This window comes from Scleropages formosus, chromosome 2, assembly GCF_900964775.1.
Source record: "Scleropages formosus chromosome 2, fSclFor1.1, whole genome shotgun sequence".
NCBI classification, from domain to species: Eukaryota; Metazoa; Chordata; class Actinopteri; order Osteoglossiformes; family Osteoglossidae; genus Scleropages; species Scleropages formosus.
In genome coordinates this window covers 40,690,548-40,718,537 of record NC_041807.1, presented here as the reverse complement: position 1 = coordinate 40,718,537, position 27,990 = coordinate 40,690,548, and the positions used below count along the sequence as shown (strand labels likewise).

At 49.7% G+C, this 27,990-nt stretch overlaps 1 protein-coding gene across 1 annotated transcript; it reads right to left on the bottom strand.

The window, feature by feature from the left end:
• Window positions 1–701: 701 nt before the first annotated feature.
• LOC114909249 (serine/threonine-protein kinase mTOR-like) lies at window positions 702–24,368 on the bottom strand. The gene is given in 24 exon segments (XM_029247086.1): window positions 702–962; window positions 1,044–1,149; window positions 1,293–1,373; window positions 2,155–2,235; window positions 2,520–2,585; window positions 2,972–3,107; window positions 3,220–3,294; window positions 3,373–3,445; window positions 3,678–3,760; window positions 3,968–4,087; window positions 8,259–8,406; window positions 8,519–8,654; window positions 9,269–9,443; window positions 9,571–9,705; window positions 10,384–10,566; window positions 10,680–10,802; window positions 10,898–10,996; window positions 11,147–11,243; window positions 12,508–12,608; window positions 12,688–12,743; window positions 12,746–12,845; window positions 12,933–13,050; window positions 14,332–14,498; window positions 24,282–24,368. Coding segments are annotated over 24 exon segments (2,562 nt in total). The 3' UTR covers window positions 702–946.
• Between the last annotated feature and the right edge of the window lie 3,622 nt (window positions 24,369–27,990).

Genomic DNA, 27,990 nt, shown 5'->3' with positions numbered 1-27,990 from the left:
ATTAGTAGGAAACTGTAAATATTGTAGTACAAATCAATAAATGTGACTGCCATGAATACCAGTGACCCTTCTACAAAAATGAAAAGTGCCTTGCAAAAGCTGTCCCCTTCCCGGTGTCACAGAGTTTCCCCACGGTGGGAGCACTGGACCCAGTCGCGGAGCACAGGAGGATCTTTCAAGGAGCGATCCAGAAAACATGGTCAAAAAACAGGCAAAGGGTCACCGATGTGCGAACGGAGTTCAAAGTGAGAATCCGAGAGACGTAATCCGGGGAACGGACAAAGAGTCATGGTAAACCAGGAAGGCGTGCAGATACAGGAGAGGCTTCGGGGAGACGAGGAGGAGGATGAGGACGAGGACAATTACAAGGAATCAGGGAAGTCAGGAAAGCAAAGCTAGGTACGCAGATGAGTAATAACACTGAACAAGATTCCACGTCTGTGCGTGCTCTGCATCTCCTTTTTATGCGCCCGTCCCCTGATCAGCCACAGGTGCTCCTCGTTGTGCCGAGGGGGGTGTGACACCCGGTCACCCTTGTAACCCGACATGTCGACCCCATGAATCAGAGTCACATGCTTTTTTTTAATGGGAAATGTGAAGAGAAGGGATTCTGATCGTTAATCATGGACGAGTGTGTGGGCCAAATATTGTCAGGTTGCCCGAGCCTAAACATGAAAAAGAGAAGGAAACTCTAGATGTATGTGACATTTAACAAGCATTTATTTAACACAGAATAGAGCAGTTGACCTCCATTGCAAGGAAAGTCTACGCTGCATCGCCTCATCATCATGTTACATCACACACGGTCATTCTACACGCCCTACGTGGACTTCGAGTTCGACCCCGGTCGCCCGAGCAGAGCTGTGCTCCTTCTCTCCATCCATCCGCCTGTTCATCTGTCCATCCACCCGCCCGCAATGGAGATGACGCTGAGCGCTGGGAGCCTCTACCAGAATGGACACCTGAACACAGAGAGACAGTCGGTCAGCGCAGGCATCTGTGGTCAAACTGCACTCAGCTGCAGTAGGCGAGGGGACGCTCACCAGCCGATGTAGCACTGACACAGGTTCTCGTGTGACGTGGCCTGCTTTATGAGGAGCTCCACCTGCGTGGCCACGTCCAGCGTCTCATCGTGAGAGAAGTCGCGTCCTGGAGAAGAGAGCAGACGTGGACGTCACGGTCCGGTATGTGTAGGGACAGCGCTCACACTACAGCGAGCGCGATGCCACCGTGACGAGTCTCCGGCAGGTCTCGGCTCTGCCCATCGACCGCCCGCACACCACACCACTCACCCGTGAGCTTGTCCCGCACGCGGTTAATGATCTGAATAGCTTTTTTGTTCAAGGCTTCGGGCTGCACGAGGCTGTCTCCAACTGGCAGGGACAGAACAAAAGACAATGGACCGTCCTTTACCGTGGTGGTGAGTGACCATCAGTCTGCACACCTTCCAACAGTCGAACCCCCCAGTGCCCCCTCCCACTGACAAATAGGAACGGCTTTCATTTGCATATTCGAGAAGATCTACGTCCATCTTGACTATTCGGGAAAGACTTGTGTTTTTGGACACTACATTGTGGGTCTGCACTGCACTGTATGTCAACACTTTAATGTCGGCAGTGTTTTACGTTGGGTGTTGACGTGTAGCTACCTGGGGTTTTGCTAACCGTTCAGTCAATACCGGGGTAAAGTACCAGCCATTTCTATATGTGTGTGTAATCAAGTGTGGAATCCGGGGGAAAAAGTGTGTGTGGTTTGCACAGTGCGCTGAGCTGAGCAAGTGCAGCTGTACTATGGTATAGTAACTGTCCGAAGTAGTATTCACTACACATATCTATATACGTGTTCCTGAGACCCAAAATCCACGGCCAATTCTGATAAAACGTCACCAAAGTCCAGTACAACAGACACACCCAGTACGAAACTTTTACCAGTGTAATTAATGGGGGTCGTGTCTTTGGTTTATGAGAATTCACCTTATGGGGGGTTTTTCAGGGGTTAATTACCTTCCTAAGGAGAGGGAGGGGGTATAAATCTAGTATAACTGGGCAACTGCAAACAACTCAGTTTCTATCTCAGCGAGTAACTGACAGTCTGAGTGGCTGGAAGCAGGCAGTGTGTACGTGCGTGCGCATACACCCTGGCACTGACACCCACTGAAGGAGTGAATGGATTCAGGCACGGTGGTTCCTGGCTTCTTGTGGGTAGTTTCTCCAAGGTCCACACCATCCAAGGCTTCTACAGAACACACACACACAGAACACACACCAAGGTCAAAGGTTTTACACACTCGCGTTCCATAGATACAACTACTGGAATCATTTGGACAAGAGCCCTTGGCAAGATGAAGGAAATCACAGTAAAAGAAGCTGGTGACACAGCTGCCTTGCTGGGAATCGCAGTTTGTTAAACTTGAAACACAAAACTATGCGTCTGCTGCTGATGTGAGCAAATCAGACAAAAGTGTGTCAACGGAACGTGGAGCAGATGGCGATACGTTCGCACACGAGGATCCGACCGACCGACTGACTGTCCTGCTGTGTAGGAGTCTGTTCTGGTCCTGGATCGTTTGTTCCCTTTGGTGTTTGCTGTGGATGGAGACACAGAGGCAGGGGTGTGACACACGATAAAAAAAAAAAAAAAACACACACAAGCACGCACGCACGCACACACACACCAAACAGCGTGCAGCACTTTGCCACACACTGCTTTTGTACGGCACAGCATCGAACACATCGTGAGCGATACCCTCAACACACCATGATCACGGAGTGTTTACACACCTCCTGCCTGTGCATACAAACATGACCTCGCGTTACCGTGGTGAACTGCACTCTGGGTAAGGCGACGACCGGCCGAAACCCAGCCTGAAGCAGCCGGCCATGAGCGAGAATCTCCATGACGACCGCGGGGTGTGGATTCCTTAACTGTAAGTCTGAATTGTCTGCTGTGGTCGAAGTGGACAAACACTCACTGTCCATGAGCCTCCAGTTGAGCAGCGGGTCGTAAACAAAAGCCTCCAGCACGGCCATGACGCTGTCCCTGTGCTCACGCAGCACCTCCATCACCGTGTGACACGTGATCCGGTAGTTTCCGTCAAGACCCGTCACCTGAGCGAGCGAGCGAGCGAGCGAGAGAGAGAGAGAGAGAGAGAGAGAGAGCTGAGGGGCTCCGTTCCGTAACCCTCAAACCACGAGAGAGGTGGCCGACCACGGCATTTACCTCCATGGCGTTGGTGAGCATCCTCGTGAGCCTGAAGGGGATCTTTTCGGGGAATTTCTCCCTCGTCATGGCAACCTGGCAGCGGGGAAGGGGCAGTCACTCCGACAACTCCACGTAAAGAGAGGAGTTAAAAGGCAGAAGGGCAAAAAATACCTCAAAGCAGTCGCCGAAGTCAATGTGGAGGATCTTCCCGCTCAGCCTGTCCAGCATCAAGTTAGACGGGTGCCTGAGGACACAGCACAGCATACCACGGCACGTGGCCCTTCAGCACTGACCACCAGGGGGAGCAACGCTTGAAGATCTGGACTCGGGACTGAAAAGTTCCCCCAAAGAAGTCCAGCCTCTCACTGCCGCACTCTCTGAAAGGTACTTAGTCTCACTGGTGAAGAGTCTCGGACCCTGGCAGCAGCGTAACACGTAGGTAGACCCTTCATCACGTTAGTGCGGCGCGACCTCACCTGTCTCCGAGTCCCAGGATGTAGCCCACCATGGACATCACGGCGAGGGAGCGCGTGTAATTGGTCCGCCTGTCGAACCAAACCTGCGGACGACCAATGAGCTTTCCAGTTAGCCACACCCTCGAAGGGAACACACCAATCACACGGTGAGAAACCTGAGGGGCGGGGCTTCTACTCCAGAGCTCTCCAACCACCAGCTAATTTTTGAAGTAAAATGTACTGAAACAATGTGATGTTGGCGCCATCGCTCAGGCGTTGATCGGGTAGCAAACCGATAACGAGAACCGGACGGAGCTCGGACTCTTCAGCCACAGCAACTTGGCCAGGTCGTCCCCGGCCGTGTTGTTCACAGCGTGTTCGAACACCTCGACCTTCTCCATGAGCGTCAAGTGGTCGTAGTCCGGCGCCATCTGAACGGAGCCGGGGGACGAGAGAGAAGGATGAGGACGAATTCTGAACGTCAGTCGGGTGCTGCCTGGGTTCTGGACCGTCCCTGTTCATTATTTTTATTTATTCTGCCTCTTCAGCTCACTGTCAGGGCTGGAAGGTTGTTCATAACTTCGTCATTTTCACAAAAATCCAGAGCCATTGAAAGCTTAGTAATACAGACATCCCTCAGTTTATTCCCTGGTTACGTTTTGTAGACATTTCAGGCACAGATGCAGTAAATGAAATTATCTAAAACTACAATATCCTTATAACTTGTAACTACATTACACACACACACACACACACACACACACACACACATTTTCTGAAGTACTTATCCCATACAGGGTCACGGGGAACCGGAGCCTACCCGGTAACACAGGGCGTAAGGCTAGAGGGGGAGGGGACACACCCAGGACGGGACGCCAGTCCGTCGCAAGGCACCCCAAGCAGGACTCGAGCCCCAAACCAACCAGAGAGCAGGACCTAGTCCAACCCACTGCACCACTGTGCCCTCCCAAGTACATTATTACTAGTTAAAATTAATAAACTCCTCCGTGAACCGCCACCTTACCGTGGTGGAGGGGTTTGAGTGCCTGAATGAGTCCAGGGGCTATGTTGTCTGGGGCTATATGCCCCTGGTAGGGTCTCCCATGGCAGACAGGTCCTGGATGACAGACGAGACAAAGCGCGGTTCAAAAACCCCTTATGAAGAAAAAATCAAGGCTTTCGTTTACCCCGCCCGGTATGGGGTCACCGGGGCCCCACCCTGGAGCCAGGCCTGGGGGGGGGGCTCGCATGCGAGCGCCTGATGGCCAGGTCTATGCCGGTGCATTGTGATTTGGGCGGCGGTCGGGGCCGAGTGCCCGGCCGACCCAAACCTCGGGCGCCAACTCTGGTTTTTGGGACTTGGAATGTCACCTCACTGGCGGGGAAGGAGCCTGAGCTGGTGCGGGAAGTTGAGAGATACCGTCTAGATATAGTCGGGCTCACTTCCACTCACAGCTTGGGTTCTGGAACCGCTCTTCTCGATCGAGGGTGGACTCTCCACTATTCTGGCGTTGCCCAAGGTGAGAGGCGGCGGGCTGGTGTGGGCTTATTAATAGCCCCCCAGTTCAGCCGCCATGTGTTGGAGTCTACCCCGGTGAACGAGAGGGTCGTCTCCCTACGCCTTCGGGTCAGGGAACGGTCTCTCACTGTCGTTTGTGCTTATGCACTAGCGGCAGGGTAGAGTACCCGGCCTTTTTAGAGTCCCTGGGGGGCGTGCTGGAAAGCGCTCCCACTGGGGACTCTGTCGTTCTACTAGGGGACTTTAACGCCCACGTGGGCAGCGACAGTGATACCTGGAGGGACGTGATTGGGAGGAACGGCCTCCCTGATCTGAACCCGAGCGGTGAGTTGTTATTGGATTTCTGTGCTAGTCGCGGTTTATCCATAACGAACACCATGTTCATGCATAAGGGTGTCCATCAGTGCACTTGGCACCAGGACACCCTAGGTCGGAGGTCGATGATCGACTTTGTAGTCGTTTCTTCTGACCTTCGGCCATATGTCTTGGACACTCGGGTGAAGAGAGGGGCTGAGCTGTCAACTGATCACCACCTGGTGGTGAGTTGGATTCGATGGCGGGGGAAAAAGCTGGACAGACCTGGCAGGCCCAAACGCATAGTGAGGGTCTGTTGGGAACGTTTGGCGGAGGCCCCTGTCAGAGAGGTCTTCAACTCCCACCTCCGACAGAGCTTCAACCAGGTCCCGAGGGAGGTGGGGGACATTGAGTCTGAATGGACTGTGTTCCGCGCCTCCATTGTCGGGGCGGCGGTTCGGAGCTGCGGCCATAAGGTCTCCGGCGCCTGTCGCGGCAGCAATCCCCGAACACGGTGGTGGACACCGGAAGTAAGGGATGCCGTCAAGCTGAAGAAGGAGTTCTATCGGGCCTGGCTGGCTGATGGGACTCCTGAAGCAGCTGACGGGTACCGGCGGGCCAGAGGGAACGCGGCTCTGGCAGTCGCCGCGGCAAAAACTCGGGCTTGGGAGGAGTTCGGTGAGGCCATGGAGGAAGACTTTCGGTCGGCCTCAAAGAGATTCTGGCAAACCGTCCGGCGACTCAAAAGGGGGAAGCGGTGTTCCGCCAACACTGTTTACAGTGGAAGTGGTGCGCTGCTGACCTCAGCTGAGGATGTTCTCGGGCGGTGGAAGGAGTACTTTGAGGATCTCCTCAATCCCTCCGACACGCCTTCCGTAGAGGAAGCTGAGGCTGGGGACTTGGAGAGGGACTCGTCCATTACCCTGGCTGAAGTTGCTGAGGTAGTCAAAAAACTCCTCGGTGGCAAGGCTCCGGGGGTGGATGAGATCCGCCCCGAGTTTCTCAAGTCTCTGGATGTTGTGGGGCTGTCTTGGCTGACACGCCTCTGCAGCATCGCGTGGAGTTCGGGAATGGTGCCTCTGGACTGGCAGACCGGGGTGGTGGTCCCTCTTTTTAAGAAGGGGGACCGGAGATTGTGTTCCAACTACAGGGGGATCACACTCCTTAGCCTCCCTGGGAAAGTCTATGCCAGGGTACTGGAAAGGAGAATCCGACCGATAGTCGAACCTCGGATTCAGGAGGAGCAATGCGGTTTTCGCCCTGGCCGTGGAGCACTGGACCAGCTCTATACCCTCACTAGGGTGCTGGAGGGTTCGTGGGAGTTTGCCCAATCAGTCCACATGTGTTTTGTGGACCTGGAGAAGGCATTCGACCGTGTCCCTCGTGGCATCCTGTGGGGGGTACTTCGGGATTATGGGGTTCAGGGCTCGTTGCTACGGGCTGTTCGTTCCCTGTATGACCGGAGCAGGAGCTTGGTTCGCATTGCCGGCAGTAAGTCAGACCTGTTCCCGGTGCATGTTGGACTCCGCCAGGGCTGCCCTTTGTCACCGATTCTGTTCATTATCTTTATGGACAGAATTTCTAGGCGCAGTCAGGGAACGGAGGGTGTCTGTTTTGGTGGCCGCAAGATCTCGTCTCTGCTTTTTGCGGACGATGTGGTCCTGTTGGCTTCATCAAGTCAAGACTTGCAGCGTGCACTGGGGAGGTTTGCAGCCGAGTGCGAAGCGGCGGGGATGAGAATCAGCACCTCCAAATCCGAGACCATGGTTCTCAGTCGGAAAAAGGTGGATTGCCCCCTCCGGGTTAGGGGGGAGTTGCTCCCTCAAGTGGAGGAGTTTAAGTATCTCGGGGTCTTGTTCACGAGTGAGGGAAAAATGGAGCGGCATGTTGACAGACGGATCGGTGCGGCGTCCGCAGTAATGCGGTCATTGTACCGGTCTGTTGTGGTGAAGAGGGAGCTGAGTCGTAAGGCGAAGCTCTCAATTTACCGGTCGATCTACGTTCCTACCCTCACCTATGGTCATGAACTCTGGATCATGACCGAAAGAATGAGATCGCGGATACAAGCGGCAGAAATGAGTTTCCTCCGCAGAGTGGCTGGGCGCACCCTTAGGGATAGGGTGAGGAGCTCAGTCACCCGGGAGGAGCTCGGAGTAGAGCCGCTGCTCCTCCGCATCGAGAGGAGCCAGTTGAGGTGGCTCGGGCATCTGTTCCGGATGCCTCCTGGGCACCTCCCTGGGGAGGTGTTCCGGGCTTGTCCCACTGGGAGGAGGCCTCGGGGCAGACCCAGGACACGTTGGAGAGACTATGTCTCCCGGCTGGCCTGGGAATGCCTTGGGGTTCCCCCAGAGGAACTGGAGGAGGTGTGCGGGGAGAGGGAAGTCTGGAGGACTCTGCTCGGACTGCTGCCCCCGCAACCCGGCCCCGGATAAAAGCGGAGGAAGATGGATGGATGGATGGATGGATGGAAAATTAATAAAAATTTGTTGTGCCCACAAACTCCAATTAAACGCTGACGGATGACCCATGCAACCCATAAACATGTACACGGCTCGTCGACTCTCCAGACACAAACTGTAAACACCGTGGAAGCGAGTTGAATTAAGGCGGCCCCACACTCCTGTTCTGTCCGAGTGCCCTTCACTGCCCTCGGTCATATTTTTGCTGCAACTAAATATGAAATGTGTCTTAAAAAAGATAAGTTCGTGCTCGCTACAGAGGAGGATGTGCGATTGTAACCACTGTGTAGTTTGCTTGTTCGACGGCGCCTTTCCTTGAGGAGGTCGTACCCTCAGCATGATGCGGTGCTCGATGTTCAGCAGGATCTTCTTCTTCTCGCGGTAGTCCCTGATGAGGGCGTGGAGCGTGTCGCAGTGGGGCACCCAGCCGATCAGGCCCGAGTTGGTGGAGAGCGGGATCACGGCGTAGCGCTGGATGCTGAGGAAGGGCCGATCACAGCTTACACACGTGGACGGCGGAGCGGAAGGGGCGCGTCGCCAGGCGTACCCAAGCGCCAGCTGGCTGCGGCGATGCTCGGATTCGCGGGTACCTGAGGTTCTTGCGCAAAGAGGCCGGGTCGTTGGCCAGCAGCGTGTTGACCAGTCCGAAGAGCTGCATCACCCTCTCGTCTTGCCTCAGGTCTTCGTGGCCCTTCAGCAGGAACATGAATTCGTGGCCGTTGCTGCCTGCAAGGGCAGCAGGACGAATCCGTGACTCGGCCAGTCTGGGGTACGAACTCACGCAAACTTGTTCGTTCGCTCCCTTCTGTCTCCCCTCCTCATTGGCCCAACGCTCTGGTCACGACCCGGAAGACGGTCTAACACCTTTTTCAGGACACCTACATGACCCGCCCACTCCCTACAACCCAGCAAGAGTGCTGAGCACCCCTGGGTCCGGTCACTTTGCAGTGCAGCTCGTAAGGGGTCAATCCAACTCCCCGTGTCCCTCGGAGCTGCTGAATCCCACCCAGCATTCAAGAAAGGTCTCAAACCCATCTCTTCAAGAGCCATTTCTCAGGAGAATGAGCCACTCTGCTCTGTCATGTGTCCAACAGATGAACGTTTCAGCATTTTATTATTCCAAAATATGGGGCAGCTGGTAGCACAGCGGTTAGAGCAGCTGCCTTTGGACACAGAGGTTGCAGGTTTGGATCCAACCCCCAGCTGTAGTACCACTGAGCAAAGTACTTACCCTAAATTGCTCACAAAAATCTCAGCAAGGATGACTTCTGACAGTCTCAAGATGTGATTTTCATGCAAGTCACCCCTGACCCATGATGCTCAGCTCCCTCAGCCCTTACCCATGATGGTGAGCTTGCGGGGCCTCTGCTTGGACGTGATGACCTGCAGCGAGGCCGCGATGGACTGGATGCGGATGATGGACTGGTTCGGGTCGTAGGTTCCCGGCACGGCCAGCTCCAGGTCACGGCACATGAGGAGCTTGGGAGACACGTACTGGAGCTCCAGCGAGGTGAGCTGGGGGCGGAGGGACAACGGCGGCACCACGTCATTGCTCATGACACAGGGGTCACAAGTTGTTTCCAAGTGTTTGGGGACTGGGGGTCTTGGGCAAGAGATGATCAGTCGCCGGCTTGCATCTCACCTGCGGCAGCTGCTTGGAGATTCTCCTGAAGACGTGGTAGTAGAGGTCCCAGGCTTGGGTGAGGTCCTTCACGTTGCCCGAGCGCATGTACTTCCTGCACCAGTCCTGCGCCTCCATCAGGTCCCGCCCATACGCCTGAGAGACAGACACGCCCACCATTTACAGCAAACACCTCGGAAGAGTCAAGGATGCGAGAGCAGCACGAACAGAGACGGACAGATCACCGAAAAGCTGCTTCGTTGGTAATGAAAGGCAGCGTTTACAGACCGTCACCAGGTCGAGCACCGTGAAAGAAACACAGATGACTGGATCAAGTCCCAGCAGGGACCCTGCAGTTGCACCATTGGTGTAACATAGTTTATTTACTACAGTGAAGTAACCAAACTGACTGGTTAACATGAAGTAGCATAAAAAGCTACGAGTCTCCTGGTTTCACCTCCAGTGGGGTGCAATGACCTCCCTCTCCTACTCAGAACTGCTGAATCCCTCTCACCGTTCATGAACTGTCTGGATCTCCTACCTACTCCAAAAAATTTATATTACCTGTCCCAAACACATCTGTATTCCTTACCAATGCCATACGCAGCTACCGATGTGACGCATGCTCGCTTAAAGGGTGACATCACACACACACAGTGGATTCTGGCAATCTCCTGTCTGTATCGGCCTCTCCGTGCACTTGTGAAACACGCTTGGTTTCTCCCTCACGTAAGCGGCTCTGTAGAAAAGCGTTTGCTAAATGACTGAACGTGAACGTAAAGAGCGAACTAAACTCCGCGAAACGCTCCGGAGTCCCGAGGGGTTGCGGCCCACCTGGTTGAAGGAGGTTTCCTTCAGAGTCTGCGGGCCCCTCTCCATCATGGCGTGCAGCGGCTCCAGCACGGCGAACATGTCCTTGACGTTGCGCTCGCCGAAGTAGAGGCACGATGCTTCCTCCAGGCCCTCGTGCCACATTTCGTGCCACAGGATGGCGACGCGGATCAGCTCCTCGCTCACCTGCAGCGGGGGAGGGAGGGAGCCTCACTCATTTCTAGCAGTAGCTCTCTGTGCGTCTACGTCTGTGTACGTGTGTGTGTGTGTGTCCCGTGTCGGTGTCCTCGGCCACTTACCATGATGGCCTGCTGCACCAGCGTGTTGCAGTGCTCACACATGTTCTTCAGGATCTTGTTGGCGGCGTTGTGCCGCGCCGTCGTCGTCGACTTGGACGCCACAGTCAGTGGGTAGATCAGCGCCTTGCGGAGACACGCAAAGGGGAGGGTGGTAAGGTGAGGGGCACCGAATCCACACTGTATCGGGCACGGGGGTGTGGGGCGGTACGGTGCGGTACCTGCGGGTGGTAGCGGCCAATGTCCGTGAGCAGCTGGTGGATGAGTCGGCCCACGAGGGCGCGGGGTGTGTCGATGCGTGCAATCAGCTGGGGGATCACCTGTCACACACAAGGGGCGGGGAAAAACACACTGTCCACCTCCATTTTACACAGAGTAAAGTAAGACGAGAGTGTGTGTGTGTGTGTGTGTGTGTGTGTGTGTGTGGTTTGTCTCTCTGAAAGAGGCAGTGGAAGGGAGCCGCAGGTCACCTGCAGCCAGGTGTCGATCTGGATGGTCTTGATCCCTTCCACGAGAGCCTCGTTCACCTCGGGCCAGTGGCCGTAGTCAAACCACAGCGTGAGGACCCTGGAGGAGGGAGCAGCGGCACCCAGTCAGCGCAACAGACCCTCTCAGCATTTACACTCAAACCAGGGATTGACCGCAGGCCACACGCTTCTTCTCCACTCCAGCTTTGCTCTGTACCCTGATTTACAGCACAGTTACCCTGACAGTTCCAGGTGTAAAGGAGCAGTAGGAGCTACGGGGGTCACGCTGATGTGCAGCAAGGGGAACTTCAGCTTCTCAAGATGTGCACAAATCTGGAGAGGATCACACGGTGCCGAGAAGTGTGTGTACACCTGTATGGCGCCACCTGGGCCAAAGAGTGACAGCAGAGCGACCCGCCAGCGTCCTCCATCTCTAGAAGTTCTGCACATGGAGCCTCATTTCTTCATCCAACAAACACAAGTGTTGGGGGGAAAATAGTTTCCAGAAAGTGGATTCGCCTTTCACTGGTACTGTGTCATAACTGACAGGTCTGAATGGCTCCCTGTATCCCTCAGAGCTGCTGAATCCCTCCCAGCATCCAAGAAGGGTCTCAAACCCATGTCTTTCAGGACCACTTCTCTCCTCATCTCCTGAGGGCTCCATAAATGTAAGGCATAAATGTTCATGATCGGATCGATCCTTTACACAGCCACTCCTGCAATGTTACGGAAATGTTTATATGCATCTCAAAAAAAAAAAAAAACTAGGAAGGTGAATATGAATCAACAATATTCTCGTAAAGTTTTTTGCAGCTACTTGATGAACGCTGGTTCATATCCTGAAGGAGAACAGACTGTACTTAAGAGTCACATCTGCAACTATATCTCTTTCTCCTAATATAATAAACACATTGTATTTTCTATGAGATGTATGTCGCTTTGGAGAAAAGTGTCTGCTAAATTAATACATGCAAATGTAAATAATTGAGCCCAACACCATCTGCTATGGTTATCTATATTTTTGTTATTTGAATGTCACTCCTATAGGAGCTATTGGAGGGATGTGAACCAGCCACATGGTGGTGTGTCACACAAGCTGTGTGTCCATAATCCTGCGTCTGTGTCCAAAGCTCTTTGTCCGTTGCTGATGTACTTGTGTTTACACTGATTTGTACGTTCAGACACTAAGGAGTAACGGCACCACGTGACCACTAGGGGTCCACCTTTCAACACAGCATCGCTTAGGCCGAATCCCCCGACGCAGGGCAGTGAAACGTGGTGCAGGAAGCGGTCCGTGCCTCACGCCTGTGCGTGAGAGCGATGGGAATGCCCCCGGGCCATGGCAGCGCTCGGGACACACTCACCTCAGAGTGTCCTGCAGGTTGTTCCCGCGGGACAAGGAGATGGAGCGGAAGAAGCCCTGGATGGCAGGAACGGTGTACAGCAGCAGGGTCTTGGACAGGTCCTGGGGAACAGGGCAGAGCGTAAGGTCAGCGAAGGGTCACTCGCACACCCGACACACCCGGCACACCCACCTCACCCACCTCGTTGACCTTCTTCTGGCCGGGCGACGGCAGAGGGCTGTGCTCGCCGCTCTCGCCCCACTGACATGTTGCAGCTCCTTCTTCTCGTCGCGGCCCTGGTTCTGGTGCTTGTAGTGCAGCACGGCCTCGAAGTTCATCACGGCCCAGGCGTGCCAGGCCTACGCACAAACAAAGAACCATCATGGCTGAGAAATGACCCCTTCCTCCCAGTGGAGATGGGCACGGGTGCGGGGCGGCAGGCCCACCTTGTACCAGATGCGGTCGTGCTCCGTCGAGTGGCTGTAGTACTGCAGCACCTTGGGGATGGTGCTCTCGTTGATACCCTGGAGGCTGAGTTGCCACTCGCCCAGCTTCAAGAAGCACCTGCGGGCGAGAGAGGCAGGCAATGGGTTTGAACTGGTCAGCAATGCAGCTACTGCTCCCGCTCGAACCCCAGACACACCCTCACAATTACATACACTGTGAAAACTACACTCATTACACTTCATGACCTTTCAAAAACATGCTCCTTTTCAAAATAACCTGGGCACCATTCAGACCCAGGTTTGAATCCCTCCTTTTGCTGTAGTACCCTTAATCAAAGTACTTATCCTATGTGGACGCAATAAAAATGACCTGATAATTGGGAAATCAGTGTAAGTTGTGTTGGAGGGAAGCATCAGTTACATGAACAGATATAAAGACACTTTGCTCCTCCACACACCTCGAGACGCTGCCCATGTGAACCATGTTACGCACGGTAGGTAAACGTGGAGCAGCATTGTGTCCTTCGGGAGCTGAACTGACAATGTTCTGGTTGGAGCCCGGCCCTACGACATGTCCCTGGGAGATCTGTTGTTTTCCTTTCCTCAGTTGCCTTATTTCATTATATATGTACATTTTCTAACATTATTCAGATCAGTTTATTTTTATAGAGCATTCTCACAGAGTGCTGAACAAAGGATCAGGAAACATCTGTAATACAAATTAGTTGTTCATACATTAAATGATCAATTAATGTATAATTAAATTATACAAAAGTATACCAAACTATACTAAACTAGGAAACAAAAAAGACTTCTAAAACACAAACAGCTGTTTACAACATTACTACAGTCACTAGATGCTAATAACTTGATAAGCTGACGTCCAAGAACACACTACATATACTACATTATACTATGTTATACTATATTAAGATACACTGGACTGAACTGAATACTGACTCTCCCAGGCTCAGTAGGTGTCAGAAGGTCCAAGGAGACGAAACGTCCAGGGGGTCTCACACACTAATGTAATAGGACAGCTGGTAAGTGTAGTGGTTAGAGCTACTGCCTTTGGACCCCAAGGTTGCAGGTTTGATTCCCACCTCTAACTGTAGAAACCAGAGCAAAGTACTTACCCTGAAAAAATTGGTCCCCAAAACTACCCAGATGTATAAATGGGTAAATAACTGTACCATAACACTGTAGTTTGTTGTGGAGAAAAGCAGCAGCTGAATGAATAAATGTAGTGTGGGACACCAGATGATATTTGGACCTACTGGCAGAAGTGGACATGTCACCAGAAGGTTACAGGTTCCAAGGTCAGACAGGGCCCCATTTACACACTCAGCTGTGGAAACCCCAATGGTGATGATGACTACGATGAACACTTTGCGCTCACCGAGCCATGAGCTTGTGCAACTCCTGCTTGTGCTGCTGGTCCTCTGCGGCGATGGCGTGCTGAGCCTGCTGCTGCATGGCCTGCACAAAGTGCTGCATGTGCTGGAAGGCGTCGATCTGCAGGGTTCCGAGAGAGAGAGAGAACGAGCAAGACTTGTCTACAAATTTCTTTAGAACAATTATTTACACGTTTGACATCTGAAAGTTCTGACGGAATAAAAACAACCAGCTGCCGCCAATCTAGAGGAATCTTGATGAACTTTAAAGCAGCTGGTCTGATGATGACTGGGAGGAATGTTTGGGGAGCGTGAGCTGAGCTGAGCTTCTCTTCTGTTTGCTTCCTGCAGTGGTGTGTATGTGTGTGTTCTTGTTCGTGCTTTATGCTCCCCCGAAAGGGGCTGTGTCCTCATCTTGGTTTTTGGCTTTTGCTGCTAAATAAAACCTGTTTTGGTGACTAAACCTGCTGCCTTCTGCTTTAATATGGTTTGGGCGGTTCCAGAGGACATGGGTTCGATCCCTGGTCAGTTTATATGGAGTTTGCATGTTCTCCCCATGTCTGCGTGGGTTTCCTCTCGGTGTTCTCGTTTCTTCCAACAGTCTAAAGACATGCTGTTCAGGTTCACCCCTAGTGTGTGAGTGACAAAGAGAGTGTGTGTCATCCACTGATGTATGGATGAGTGACCCAGTGTAAGTAGTGTATTTAGCAGTGTTAAGTCACTGTGGTGAATAAGGTGTGTGGGCTCATAACACTACACAGAGTTCATTGAAAGTTGCTTTGGAGAAAAGCGTTTGAATCAAGTCCTCAATCCGGATCACGACCTCTGCACAGTCCTTTACTGCACTTTGGTGACACACAGGAATGTGTGTTAGAGAGATTCCTGCCATCGAAATGCAGCACGGAGGCAGGAAGCAGGGCAAAATGCTGGCTCCGAACCCCCTTCTGCGCCAGCGTTCATGTCCAGTTTGCACATCCCTCTGCCCACGTCATGCTGCAGAGAACAGCTTTACAGCCTCGGTGCTCATGGGAGATTCTAGGGGTCTGTCCACCAGCCTCTGGTGTGTTTGTAAAGTGCCTCTAACCTTTGTTTGGTCCCACTGTTGAAACAAAGAACACGCACACAGAAGCAACACACAGGTTAAAGGAAGACAACCTACCACCTGTTTAGTGTAGAATTTACAAAGTGAACTGATGTGATATTTGCCGTCGGAGAAGAAGTTTCCTTATAGTCTCTTCCCATTACTTGACTATAACCTTTAGCAACATATCTGGCCTTATACGTTTCACTGTCATCTGCATTGTTCTTGATCGCCTAGACCCAGCTACCCCCCGCTGCATGTTTGCCTTCGGGTAGAGTCATCAATGTGAAAGTTTCATCTTCTTTTAGAGAATCCATCTCTTCTTCCATGGCTTTAATCCACACCTGTGATTTGGTTGAACTCATGGCTTCCTTGAAGGTTTGTGGTACATTACACATTCTGTAACAGTAGTCAATATTAGTAAGTATCTCATCACCATCTTCTATATCAGTTACGTAGTCAGATAAGGATTGGAGCTTTCCTGTTCCTTTTGGGGATGCAACTATTCTGAATATCTTCAGTCTGATCATCATTTTGAAGATCTGTAGTTTCACCTCATGGGGGGTGCAGTGGTATAGTGGGTCGGACCGGATCCTGCTCTGCGGGGGGTCTGGGGGTCAAGTCCCACTTCGGGTGCCACCTGGCGTCCTGTTCCGGGTGTGTCCCCTCCCCCTCCAGCCCCCTACCCTCTGTTGCCAGGTTAGGCTCCGGCTCCCCGCGACCCCGCTTGGGACAAGTGGTTTCAGACAATGTGTGTGTAGTTTCGTCTCCGTTCTCTTGAGACTTCCTTGAACTCTGTTCAGTGATGTTTGTTGTTACCTTAGATGGCAAACAACTTCCCCCATAAACATCCTCATCTGGTATTTGTGGGTCAGTTTGAGTTTGCTGCTCGACAGCACATTTCTTGAAGAATTTTACAAGCCTCTGTTTAAGGACTTTTCCAGTGTCTGTAATAAACGAGGTATGAAGGGCTATTCTTGTCATACCCAACAAATATTCCCTTCTCACAACGTGAGTCCAGCTTCTTTTTGTTATGTTTCTATGCATAGCACATTGATCCAAAAACTCATCTTTGAAAGATCCGGTTTTCTTCCTGTCAACATGTGGTATGGAGTCTGCTTTACTCTGTTATTAATGCATCTGTTGCGAATTACTGCAGCAGTCATCACAACATAAGTCCACAACTGTTTTGGTAATTTGTTCTATATGAGCATGTATCTGGCCATTTCAAACAATGTTCGCCAACTTCTTTCAGCGGTACCGTTTTGGCGGGGTGAATATGGTGCAGAGGTCTCATTTTTAATGTGATTTTTCCTCAGCAATGACCTAAAATCTGTTGCTGTGAATCTGACCTAATGCGCTTTACTGTACCATAAGGAGCAGTGTCTGCTAGGAATTTTTCAGTAGCCTTTTACAGTGTCACTTTTTGCTTTCAGGAAGTAAACAAATACTGTGCCTGAGAAATCATCAATAAATACAAGTGCATACCTGTGACCGTCTTTAGCCTCTGATTGAATAGGACCAGCCAAGTCTGTGTGCACAAGTTCAAGTGGGACTTTGGCACGTGCATCGGGTTCTCTGTTCCTGCTTTGCGCAAATTTGCCTTGTGTGCAGACTTCACAGTGCAGTTTGGACTTGTCAATCTTCCCTTTGATTTCCATTCATTCCACTGTATCTGGCAACTTGGAAACATCATCATAGTTGCAGTGGCCGAGGATTTCATGCCAAGTTTGAATGTCATAACAGCCGTTACAATAATCTCCTCCCTTATCCATAGTGTTTAGATAGTACAGTCTATTATACTCTTTTATTTCAAATCTCGTGCCGTCTTTGTGAATGAGCTCGTCACGTCCTTGTCAAAAATTAACAGAAGCTCCGTTGGCAGTCGCTGCTTTAACAGAGAATATGTCTTGTGGATACGAAGGAATGTACAGCGCTTTCTTGAGCGTTGTGCTCACTTGCTTTCCTTCACTGTCAATCAAACATATCTCCGCGTCACCTCTCTTCACTCTCGTCACTCGCTCTTGTCCCATCCGCAAGCTCCATGAAATGTTTTCCCGTTTGGAACGTATCGTCAAATTTCGTAAACTTTCCGATGTCGGTAATTATGTGTGATGTTGCCCCTGTATCAACCATTCGTCCTTTATGCTTCACTCCGTCTACTTGATAATCACTCGTTTTGAAGACAAATGCATGTTTATCCGCGTCCTCTCTAGTTGTTGCTTGTTTCAAATTTTTCCTTTGGCGTCTGCAAGATTCATCTTTGTGTGTTGACCTTTTGCAATAGCTACACTACCGTGCGTGACTTTTACAACTTTCATTTGGACATCTCCGGGCTTTATGCCCTTTTTGACCGCAACTATAACATGTAATATCAGGGTCTGCATTTTTCTTCCTCCCTCCTTTCTCAAAAGCTGCACCACTCACTTTCATAACGTTGTCCTCATTTGACCTATCATATTTCTCAGTGTTTTCAAAACTTCTAAGCTTTGTCTTAAATTCTGCAAAAGTCATATTTTCATCACTCTGTGTTACATTTACTGCAAACAGTTTAAATGATTCTGGCAAACCTTTAAGAATCATTGCAATCAACAGTCCATCACTGAGCATCTCCTGACCATTCCTCAGAGCTGTAACGGCCGTTTCAGCCCGAATAATGTAATCCGTAGCACTTTAATTTGCATTTTTCTCAAGGGATGTGAGTTCTGTGTACAGGTTTATAATTCGCTGCTTCCCTTTCCTGCATAATAACCTCTCAGTATCTGCAGAGCCTTTCTTCCGTCATCTGCGGCTTTTCTCATTACAAGGGAAAGACTCTTATCATCCAAAACTGAATCAGTTCGGCGTAGGCTTCCTCGTTTTTTATCAGTGTCCTCATTCACGTCTTCGTCCGCGGTTTCTCCATCACTCGGTGTGGGGACTTCCAATATGGTCTCTTTCAGTCCCAGCAAACACAGGTGGCCGAAAAACTTTGTCTCCCAAAGTTCGTAATTCTTTTCATCTTCGTCGAAACACAGTCTTCTCCATCTGTTACCAGCTCCTCTTCTGGGCCCATAACCTGTTGGCGCAGCCATCTACACGTTAGAGAAATGGTAAATTAATCAGAACTAACGGAGGTAACAAGATACACGCTCACACCATCGGTTTCCTTAAACCAGAAGAGAAGAACATTTATTTACATACGTGCTTCATCAGAACACATCACATACAAAGGTCATGGGATCAATACTTCACCGACATGAGAGCACACTGAATAGAACTTCCAACAGCCTCTGACACAATGACCCTCCTCCACAGAATCCAGACCACATTCACTGAACCCCTCTATCCTGGGTTTTATGTTTGGTTTTCATCTAAAGTGAAACTGTGTTCTCTGAAATGAGAGAGAAAAGAGGAGCTGAACTCAAACTGAAGGAGGAATCCTGTGTGTGTTCCTGTAGTATTGTTCTCTTTAAACATTCTGCTTATTTTTCTGCTCTGTGTTACTATTTCTTTAGACATTATTATTAAAATTATTAAAGCTGTTTGAAAACTGTCTTTATTATTCTCTCAGTACAAGTGACACAGTGGTGCAGCAGGTAGAGCCACTACCTTGTGGTTCCTGGGCTGTTGAGATGTAGGTTTGAATTTAGCTCAGTCTGTGTTCTGTTTGCATGTTCCCTCTGTGTTTGTGTGGGTTTCCTCTGGGTGCTCTGGTTTCGTCCCACATTTCAAAGACATGTAGTTCAGATGAATTGGCAACTCTAAATTGCCCACAGTGTGTGTATGAGAGGCTACCCTGTGATGTAATACCATCCAATTCATGGTAACCCCCCTTCAGCCTTGCCCCCAGTCCTTCCAGGATGGGTTCGAGACCAACACCGAACCTAATGAGGACATGCAGCTTGTGAAAATGAATGAATCTTTCAGTACAGACACAGAGACACACACACACACGCACACACACACACTACAGGAGTGTCCAATTCACCTGAACTGCTTATCTTTGGACAGTGGGAGGAAACCAGAGCACCCAGTAGGAACACAAAGGAAGAACATGCAAACTCTTAACCAACTATATCAGATTTGAAGCTACACTCAAACAGCCCAGGCACTGAGAGGTGGCAGCACTACCTGCTGTCTCATTATGTTTCCCCATCATACAAAACCTGATCACTCTCCTACACATTGATTTACATCAGTTCAATCTCAAGTTCACATTTTTATTTATTCATTTAGCAGATGCTTTTCTCCAAAGCAACGCACATTTCTTACGTTAGGAGAAAGAGAGACATCGTTGCAGACGTGTGATTCTTAAGTACAGTTAGTTTGTTTCTTTCACCATATGAACCAATGTTCATCACATGAGTAGCTGCATAAAATCAGAATATCGATGAGTATTTAGGCATTTGGATCCAACAACCTTCACCATGCAGCAGTCAAAGTAAACTTTTTTGTCATTCCACCAAAATTCCACCATTCCAACTAAATTTTGTGTCTCTTAGGACCTCCGTGCCACATAGAACATACAGTGCAGTGTGTTACAAACAAGGCGAGTGTAAATACAGTACATTGCAGTACACAGAGCATGAGCACTAGAGACAATAAAACAGTAGCGCTGAAAACAGCAGCATGAGCTGTTGGAGCAGCACTACAGTTCAATAGGGGAACAGTATGTGTCAGGACAGCTTGACAGTTTGAATCATTTTTTGGAGGATGGTGCTCCCAGGGAGGGAACGAGTCCGTTATTTGCAAAACGTGCTGTGTAACTTAAAGTGAAATACTCTTTGTTCAAGTGATCTTTGCAATCTTTCAGGATGTTTATCACAGCAGATCAGATTGACCACATTTCAGTGTCAAAAGCAGGGTCATTCCTGGGACTTGAACCATATAGGCCTGGACCCAATCTCACAAAGGACTTAAGGGGTGAGGAGTGACTTTACCGCCAGAAAGATGTGAAAAATGTGGTAACCAGAAGCTCATGAAGCAAAGACAACCTCTTACAGGGTGAGTATCTATTAGATAGGGACAAAGAGCATTTCTAGCCTTTTTGCTGTACAGACCATAGATATTGTGGCACGCAGCACTCTGGGTTTGGATGGGGTAAAGAACACCTTTACCTCAAGCCAGCCTTCCCACCCTGTTTAGCACTCCCAGGTTTTCTCCTTTTCTTGCTGGCAAACACAGTCACCCCATTACATTCCCCGTAAGTCCCCGCAGCGGTTGAACACTTTATTCACATTTTCCCCATAATTAAACTATTTACAATGAACACAGTTCCCGCTCAAACTTGCAGTAATGTGGGTTGTTACATATACACAGACAGGCCAAATACAATAGTAACCCGCGTGCCGCAACAGCAACATCATCCGCTGTATTGGAAAAATGTTTCACGTGTGTAAACAAAAGCACAAGGGTTTGGATGCACTTCTCCCATAACAAGTCTTCTTGGGCAGGTCTCCACTGATTTCCATGAAATATAGTTCATGTTAAAGCTAAAGATGTTTTCTATTGATCAAACCAGACATGTGATATCAATTAGATGAAAACCTGAACGATGCCAGGAAGTTTACTGATGTACATGTACAGTACTGGTACCTAGGCACTGGGAGATGGTGTAGGCTACTGTCGGTACTGAAATAAAAATTTTGGAATGTTGAGTTTCCTCTCTATATCTCAAGTTCAAGCTATACTTTGCAGTAACTGATGTGTTAGTGTCTGTGGAAAGATTCCACATGGTGCCATATCTAACCTACCTGGTTGAACATATCAAGAGCTTTCTATGCATAATTAACAGAGAAATCTCATCACCTCACATTCATAGTGCCTGTTAACATACAGCAGACATTTTCCTAGGATTCTGATTTGTATAATTTACACAAAACACTATTATCTCAGCATTCTGTTGTTATAGCCATATATACCAGATGGTATCTGGCTGCCAAAGCAACTTAAATGTTTCCTGCTCAGTGTATATGATTCGGTCATTTTGTCATCTCTAATTTTTTGGTGAATACATTTTGAAGTGAACTGAATGGAGAATATTTCCAGGCCTATAATGAAATGGACAATATCCAGTATGAAAACAGACACTTAAATCTGTCAAACTTGAACTGATGTGGTTAAGCTCTGTCAAACTATAGAGCCTACAATGAAACTGATAAAAACATCTCAACTTTCAGGTAATTTTTAAAGATGAGCAGTTATCAAGGACAAAGTATAACTGAAATTGAGGCAAAACAGATTTTTTTTTTTGCATTCAAAGTTGTTGGTTTGAATTTATATAAAAACACCTTTGACAAGAAATACTTCAATACAGAAGGGGTGCGGTGGCGCGGTGGTGCAGTGGGTTGGACCACAGTCCTGCTCTCCGGTGGGTCTAGGGTTTGAGTCCCACTTGGGGTGCCTTGGGACGGCCTGGTATCCTATCCTGGGTGTGTCTCCTCTGGCCTTGTGCCCTGTGTTGCTGGGTAGGCTCCAGTTCCCTGTGACCCTGTATGGGATGTGCGGTTCTGAAAATGTGTGTGTGTACTTCAATATGTAGATTTACAATAAAATGATATTGCATTTAACTTATGCCATAAGAGCTTGCGGAAATTCCTCACAAACTTTACTGAAAAAGGACTCATTGTCATTCTCAGCATTTTCTCTGACACCCGGTCCAACCCACTGCACCACTGCCCCCCTGTTGTGTTGATCAAATTCTGAAAAACATGGAACTTTGGCCTTCAATGATATTTATAAATGTATCGTTGTTGCTGATTTTACAGAGCTAAACATAGCCATCTTCACACATATCATACAAATAAATTTGTCCACATAAAGACCCAGAAATACCTGCTGTCCTAGAAATGGTAATATCATGAACTTACTTTTGCAGGGACATGTGTGTGAAAGCGGTGTTGATGCTCTTTGGTTCTACCTTTGGAGTGTTGAACCAACTTTTCAATGACCAGTCTTATTTCCTTACATATAAATATCATGTTCTCAGGATCAATGAAAAGTGTTTTTTAATGCCGGGCGTTCACCACACATCACATGTAAGTGTTCCACACAGTGGCTGTAAATCCTGAGATGAGATTTGTGGCACCTGTTGTTAATGTGTCTGCTTAATTTTTTCACTTGGACAGTACAGCAATTTGTGTTTTCAGAGTGTTATACACTACAGCAGCAGCTTTACCACCACATTCACTAATTTATTCATTTACACTGACATTTACATTTATTCATCTTATTCATTTTACATCTCAGTAAAAGTACAGAAAAGTACATCTCTCTCAAACGGGCACAATTCATGTTGTCCTTACATGTTTCTTGTTCTAGAGACCTCTGTAGTTTCGTTGCGGATTTCTAGCGTCCGGACAGGAGTCCGACACGGACGCGTGTTGCTATTACGTCCGAACACGGACGAAGCGTAAAATGACCTCATGTGCAGTGTGATGTTAAAAGTGCACTGTGTGTACTGTAAGACACTCGGTGGAAGTGAAATAGGAAACACGAGACCAGGAAACACACACAGAGTTTAAACTACGGTGAACAGTGAAACGCTACTCTGTGAGTATGACCGTAACCCCGAGACGTGACGAAATACCGGACTGGAACACTGGACCAGGACTGGAGAACAAGAGGCAGGAACTGACAGGACGGGCACTCGGGACTGGAACATGAATACCTTGGAAACAGACTGAGGGAACAAGAGACTACTAATTGCCAAGAGACCACAATGGAACCGCTGATTAAGAATCCACAATCGGTTCTGCTCTGCTGGCTCCTTTTATACCCCCGTGTCCTATGAGACTGTGAGGTGATGCGTGGCTGTTCCCTAGCAGCACTGAGTGGCGCCGCCTCTGACCAGGAGGGGCAGTGACCCCGTGAGACGTGACAGTACCCCCCCCCCCTACAGGGACCTGCGCCTTTTGTTGGCCTTCTCCTTTTGGCTGGACACCGCCTCCTGGAGACGGACATGTGCAGATTCCCACACCGATTCACTCCTCTTGTACCAGTCGTCCACCGCTGGCAACCCACTGGTTTCCATCATCCACGGGAATAGTGAAGGCTGGTAACCTAGCACACACTGGAAAGGAGTCAAGTTTGTGGACGAATGGACCAGGGAGTTCTGGGCGTACTCTGCCCAGGGGAGGTATCTGCTCCAGTCGGCTTGGTTCTGATTGCAGTAACTCCGCAGGTAACGCCCAATCTCTTGATTGAGGCTTTCCACTTGCCCATTAGACTGCGGATGATAACCGGAGGAGAGGCTGACTGAGACTCCCAAGCGGGCAAAGAAGGCCTTCCAGACCCTTGAGGTGAACTGGGGTCCCCTGTCAGAGACGATATCCTCTGGCAGGCCATACAACCGGAAGACATGTTGGAACAACAGTTCCACGGTCTCCAGGGCTGTGGGCAGACCTTTCAGCGGGATCAGTCGACAGGTTTTGGAAAAACGATCGATGACCACCAGTATGGTGGTGTTTCCGTCAGAGCACGGTAGATCAGTAATGAAGTCCACCGCTATATGGGACCATGGACAGTTTGGAATTGGGAGCGGTTCAAGAAGCCTGCTGGCAGCTGTCGTGGGACTTTGGCCTGGGCACATGTGGTGCAGGCAAGGATGAAGTCTCTTACGTCCTGCTTCATGGATGGCCACCAGAAGCATTCAGAGAGGAGCTTCAACGTTCGGTTGACCCCTGGTTGTCCTTTACTGGGACCATCATGGGCCCAGTGTAGGAGCTCGGACCGGACAGCGGACGGGACATATTCTTTGTCTTGGGGCTGCTCGCTGGGACCGGGTTCATGAAATTGGGCCGCTTGGATATCGTCAAATAAAGCCCAACAGATGGGAGCCACAAACTGCACCGGTGACAAGATGGTGTCTGGTGGGGAGAGCTGAGGCGATACCTCGAACAACTGGGACAGAGCATCGGCCTTGCCATTCTTGGAGCTGGGACAATAGGTCACCGTGAAACGGAACTTGGTGAAGAACATGGCCCACCGTGCCTGTCTAGAATTGAGCCTCTTTGCCTTCTGCAGATACTCCAGGTTCTGATGGTCAGTCAACACTAGAAATGGGTGAGTAGCCCCCTCTAACCAATGTCCCCACTCTTACAAGGCCATCTTTATGGCTAAGAGCTCCCTGTTTCCTACATCATAATTCCTTTCAGTAGGTGACATTTTGTGTGAAAAATACGCACATGGATAGAGCTTCAAGGGATTTCCCTGGCGCTGTGAGAGCACCGCCCCTACCCCTACCTCAGATGCATCAACTTCCACAATAAAGGGCAGTTTGGGGTCAGGGTGCTTCAGGATTGGGGCAGAGGTAGAACGCTTCTTTAGGTCTTCAAAGGCCTGACTAGCCTCAGGGGTCCAGGTCAGGCGCCTAGGTGCTCCTTTTAACAGAGCAGTCAACGGGGCTGCAATGGAACTGAAGTTCCTTATGAATCGCCTGTAGAAATTCACAAAGCCTAGGAACCGTTGCAGGTCCTTTACTGTCTTCGGCTGAGGCCATGACAGAACTGCCAAGACCTTCTTTGGATCCATCGTAACCCCATTGGGTGTTAGGATGTACCCCAGGAAATCCACAGATTCCACATGGAACTGGCACTTCTCTCCCTTCACATACAGCTTATGCGTTGCTAGCTTTTGTAAAACCTCCCTGACATGTGCAATACGCTCCTCACGAGACAGAGAAAAGATCCGAATATCATCTAGATACACCAACACTGAGCGATTAATCAGCTCTCGGAGTACTTCATTAACAAAAGCCTGGAATACAGAAGGCGCATTAGCCAGGCCAAAAGGCATGACCAGATACTCATAATGGCCTAGGGTGGTGCTAAAGGCGGTCTTCCACTCATCCCCTTCCCTAATCCGAATCAGGTTATATGCGCTCCTAAGGTCCAGTTTTGTAAAGATATTAGCACCGGAAACCTGTTCGAGGGCCGACGTGATAAGAGGCAAGGGGTGCGGGTACTTCACAGTAACGGCATTTAGCCCCCGATAATCAATACACGGACGCAAACCCCCGTCTTTTTTCTCAACAAAGAAAAAGCCGGCAGAAGCTGGAGAAATAGATGGCCGGATTAATCGGGCTTCTAGTGCCTCCATTATATAAGCCTCCATTGCCTGATGTTCAGGCTGGGAAAGGGGGTATACCCGTCCCCTAGGGGGTGTGGTGCCAGGCAAAAGATCTATCGCACAATCCCAAGGTCTATGAGGGGGCAGTTCCGCAGCCTTGTGTTTGCTGAACACCTCCGCTAGGTCTGCGTACTCCCTCGGAATCCGCAGGGGCAGACCAGCATTAGGACTCTCTACGGATGTGGAGTTAAAAGACATCTCCAAATGTTTGGGACACTGCTTTCCCCAAATTCTTCGTTTTGGCCTCGCCTTCGGATGTGCCCGTCATTACGTGCATCTGAACATGGCGGCCTACGGCGCTCTCCTCAGGTCCTCATCATCTACTTTTCAACAGGTTTCTTCCTCCGGGGTTGGGGGGTAACACACTGTTCCTGGAGATACTGCAATACCAGGTTGATGCGTGGAGTGGATGGAGCAACCCCCTATTCCATCTCCCTGTTCCAAAAATCCACTTAATATATGGTCCCCAGACACGGAACATATCATTTACATTCATTCATTTAGCAGATGCTTTTCTCCAACGCGACGAACATCTCAGCGAAAATACAATTTTTTCATTACTTTAGGAGAAGGGCACATAGTTACAGAGAAGTGAGTCTTAAGTAAACATACTTTGCTATTTTCCACTTTGTGCATCGATGTTCATTGCTCGAGTAGATGAATAAAACGTTGGATAGATGAATCCTGATCACCTTCCTACAATTTTTTTATAAAGGTTACATTTACATATAATACAGGAGTAACGGCTGTGTAAAGGCTTATCTGGGGATGATATAAAGTTGCGGTGCATGAACATTTACACCATGAGCTTGAGAGGTGATGGGCAAAGTGGGTCTGGAAAAGATGCATTTTCAGACCCTCCTTGAATGAAGACAGAGTTTCAGCAGTTATGAGTGGGAGGGGGACGTCATTCCACCACAACGAGCCAGAACCGAGAACCAGATATTACATTGATAAGAAGAGATCAGAATGGATTAGCCGCCCATCAAAGGTTACACACTGATATTTCGTGTGCACAGCAGAAGTACATCCCTACGTGATTGGATTTCTGTGTGTGTGTGTGTGTGTGTGTGTGTGTGTGTGTGTGTGTGTCGGGAGAAAAGGGGGCGGAGAGGAAAAGTGTAACTCACTGAACGAAACACATGTAAACAAAGTGAAAGTGAAACAAGGGCGCTTCTCCTCGCCAGTTCGCTCCAATGGGCGCTGTGAGCCGCACCACTTGACCGCTTGACCGCGGCTTGACCGCTTGATCGCTTGACACTGCCCTGTAATAACTGGACTCAACGTGTTGCTCCGAACCCGCCCCGCACACTAGTAGCTCTGCGTCCCTCACTTTCCAACGGCTTCTTCCCAAACTACAAACGGAACTGCGTTGCTTTTCAACTTTACTTTAAATGCGGGTCCGCGGGTAACACATTTATATTTACATTGACATTTATTCACTTAGCAGACGTTTTTCTCCAAAGCGACTTGAATGGATACTGTGTAATGTTACTAGCCCTCACACCTTATTCACCAAGGTGACTCACACTGCTAGATACACTACTTAGAATGGGTCACTCATCCATACACCAGTGAAACACACTCTCTCTGTGTCACTCACACACTAAGGGGGCCTGAACAGCATGTCTTTGGACTGTGTGAGGAAACCGGAGCACCCAGAGGAAACCCATGCAGACACAGGGAAAACATGCAAACACGGATCACAATCCGTCGCAGTTGTAACTTCTGCTGCAAAAAATACTAAAATACTGTGTCATGTAAGAGGATGAATCAACACACGTGGCTTTTCTACCGTTGCTGCCAGAGGCAAACAAATCATGAACAATTAATGTGAATAATACAGTATGAATATAATGAGGAATATACTGTATGTACATGTCAAATCAGGGGGGCGCGGTGGCACAGTCGGTTGGACTGGGGTCCTGCTCTCCGGTGGGTCTGGGGTTCGAGTCCCACTTGGGGTGCCTTGTGATGGACTGGCGTCCCATCCTGGGTGTGTCCCCTCTCCCTCCAGCCTTACGCCCTGAGTTGCCGGGTTAGGCTCTGGTTCCCCGCAACCCCGTATGGGACAAGCGGTTCAGAAAATGTGTGTGTGTGTATGTCAAATTAAGGTACTCTTTCTTTGTTTTTGCTGCCACCCAGCAGCAAGTGTGAGCAAAGCAACTCAGCTCCGTGGTACCGTTGAGGAGGACACGTCACCCTGCTTGACACAGACACACATGCACATGCACACGCACACGCACACACACCACTTCCTCCAAGTGGGGTCATGGCAAACCAGAGCCTAACCCAGCAACACAGGACATGAGGCTGGAAGGGGAGGGGACACACCCAGGATGGGACACCAGTCCATCACAAGGTACCCCAAGCGGGACTCGAACCCCAGACCCACCAGAGAGCAGGCACCGATCAAGCCCGCTGCACCACCACACCCCCTTTTTCATTGAATACACACACACACACACACACA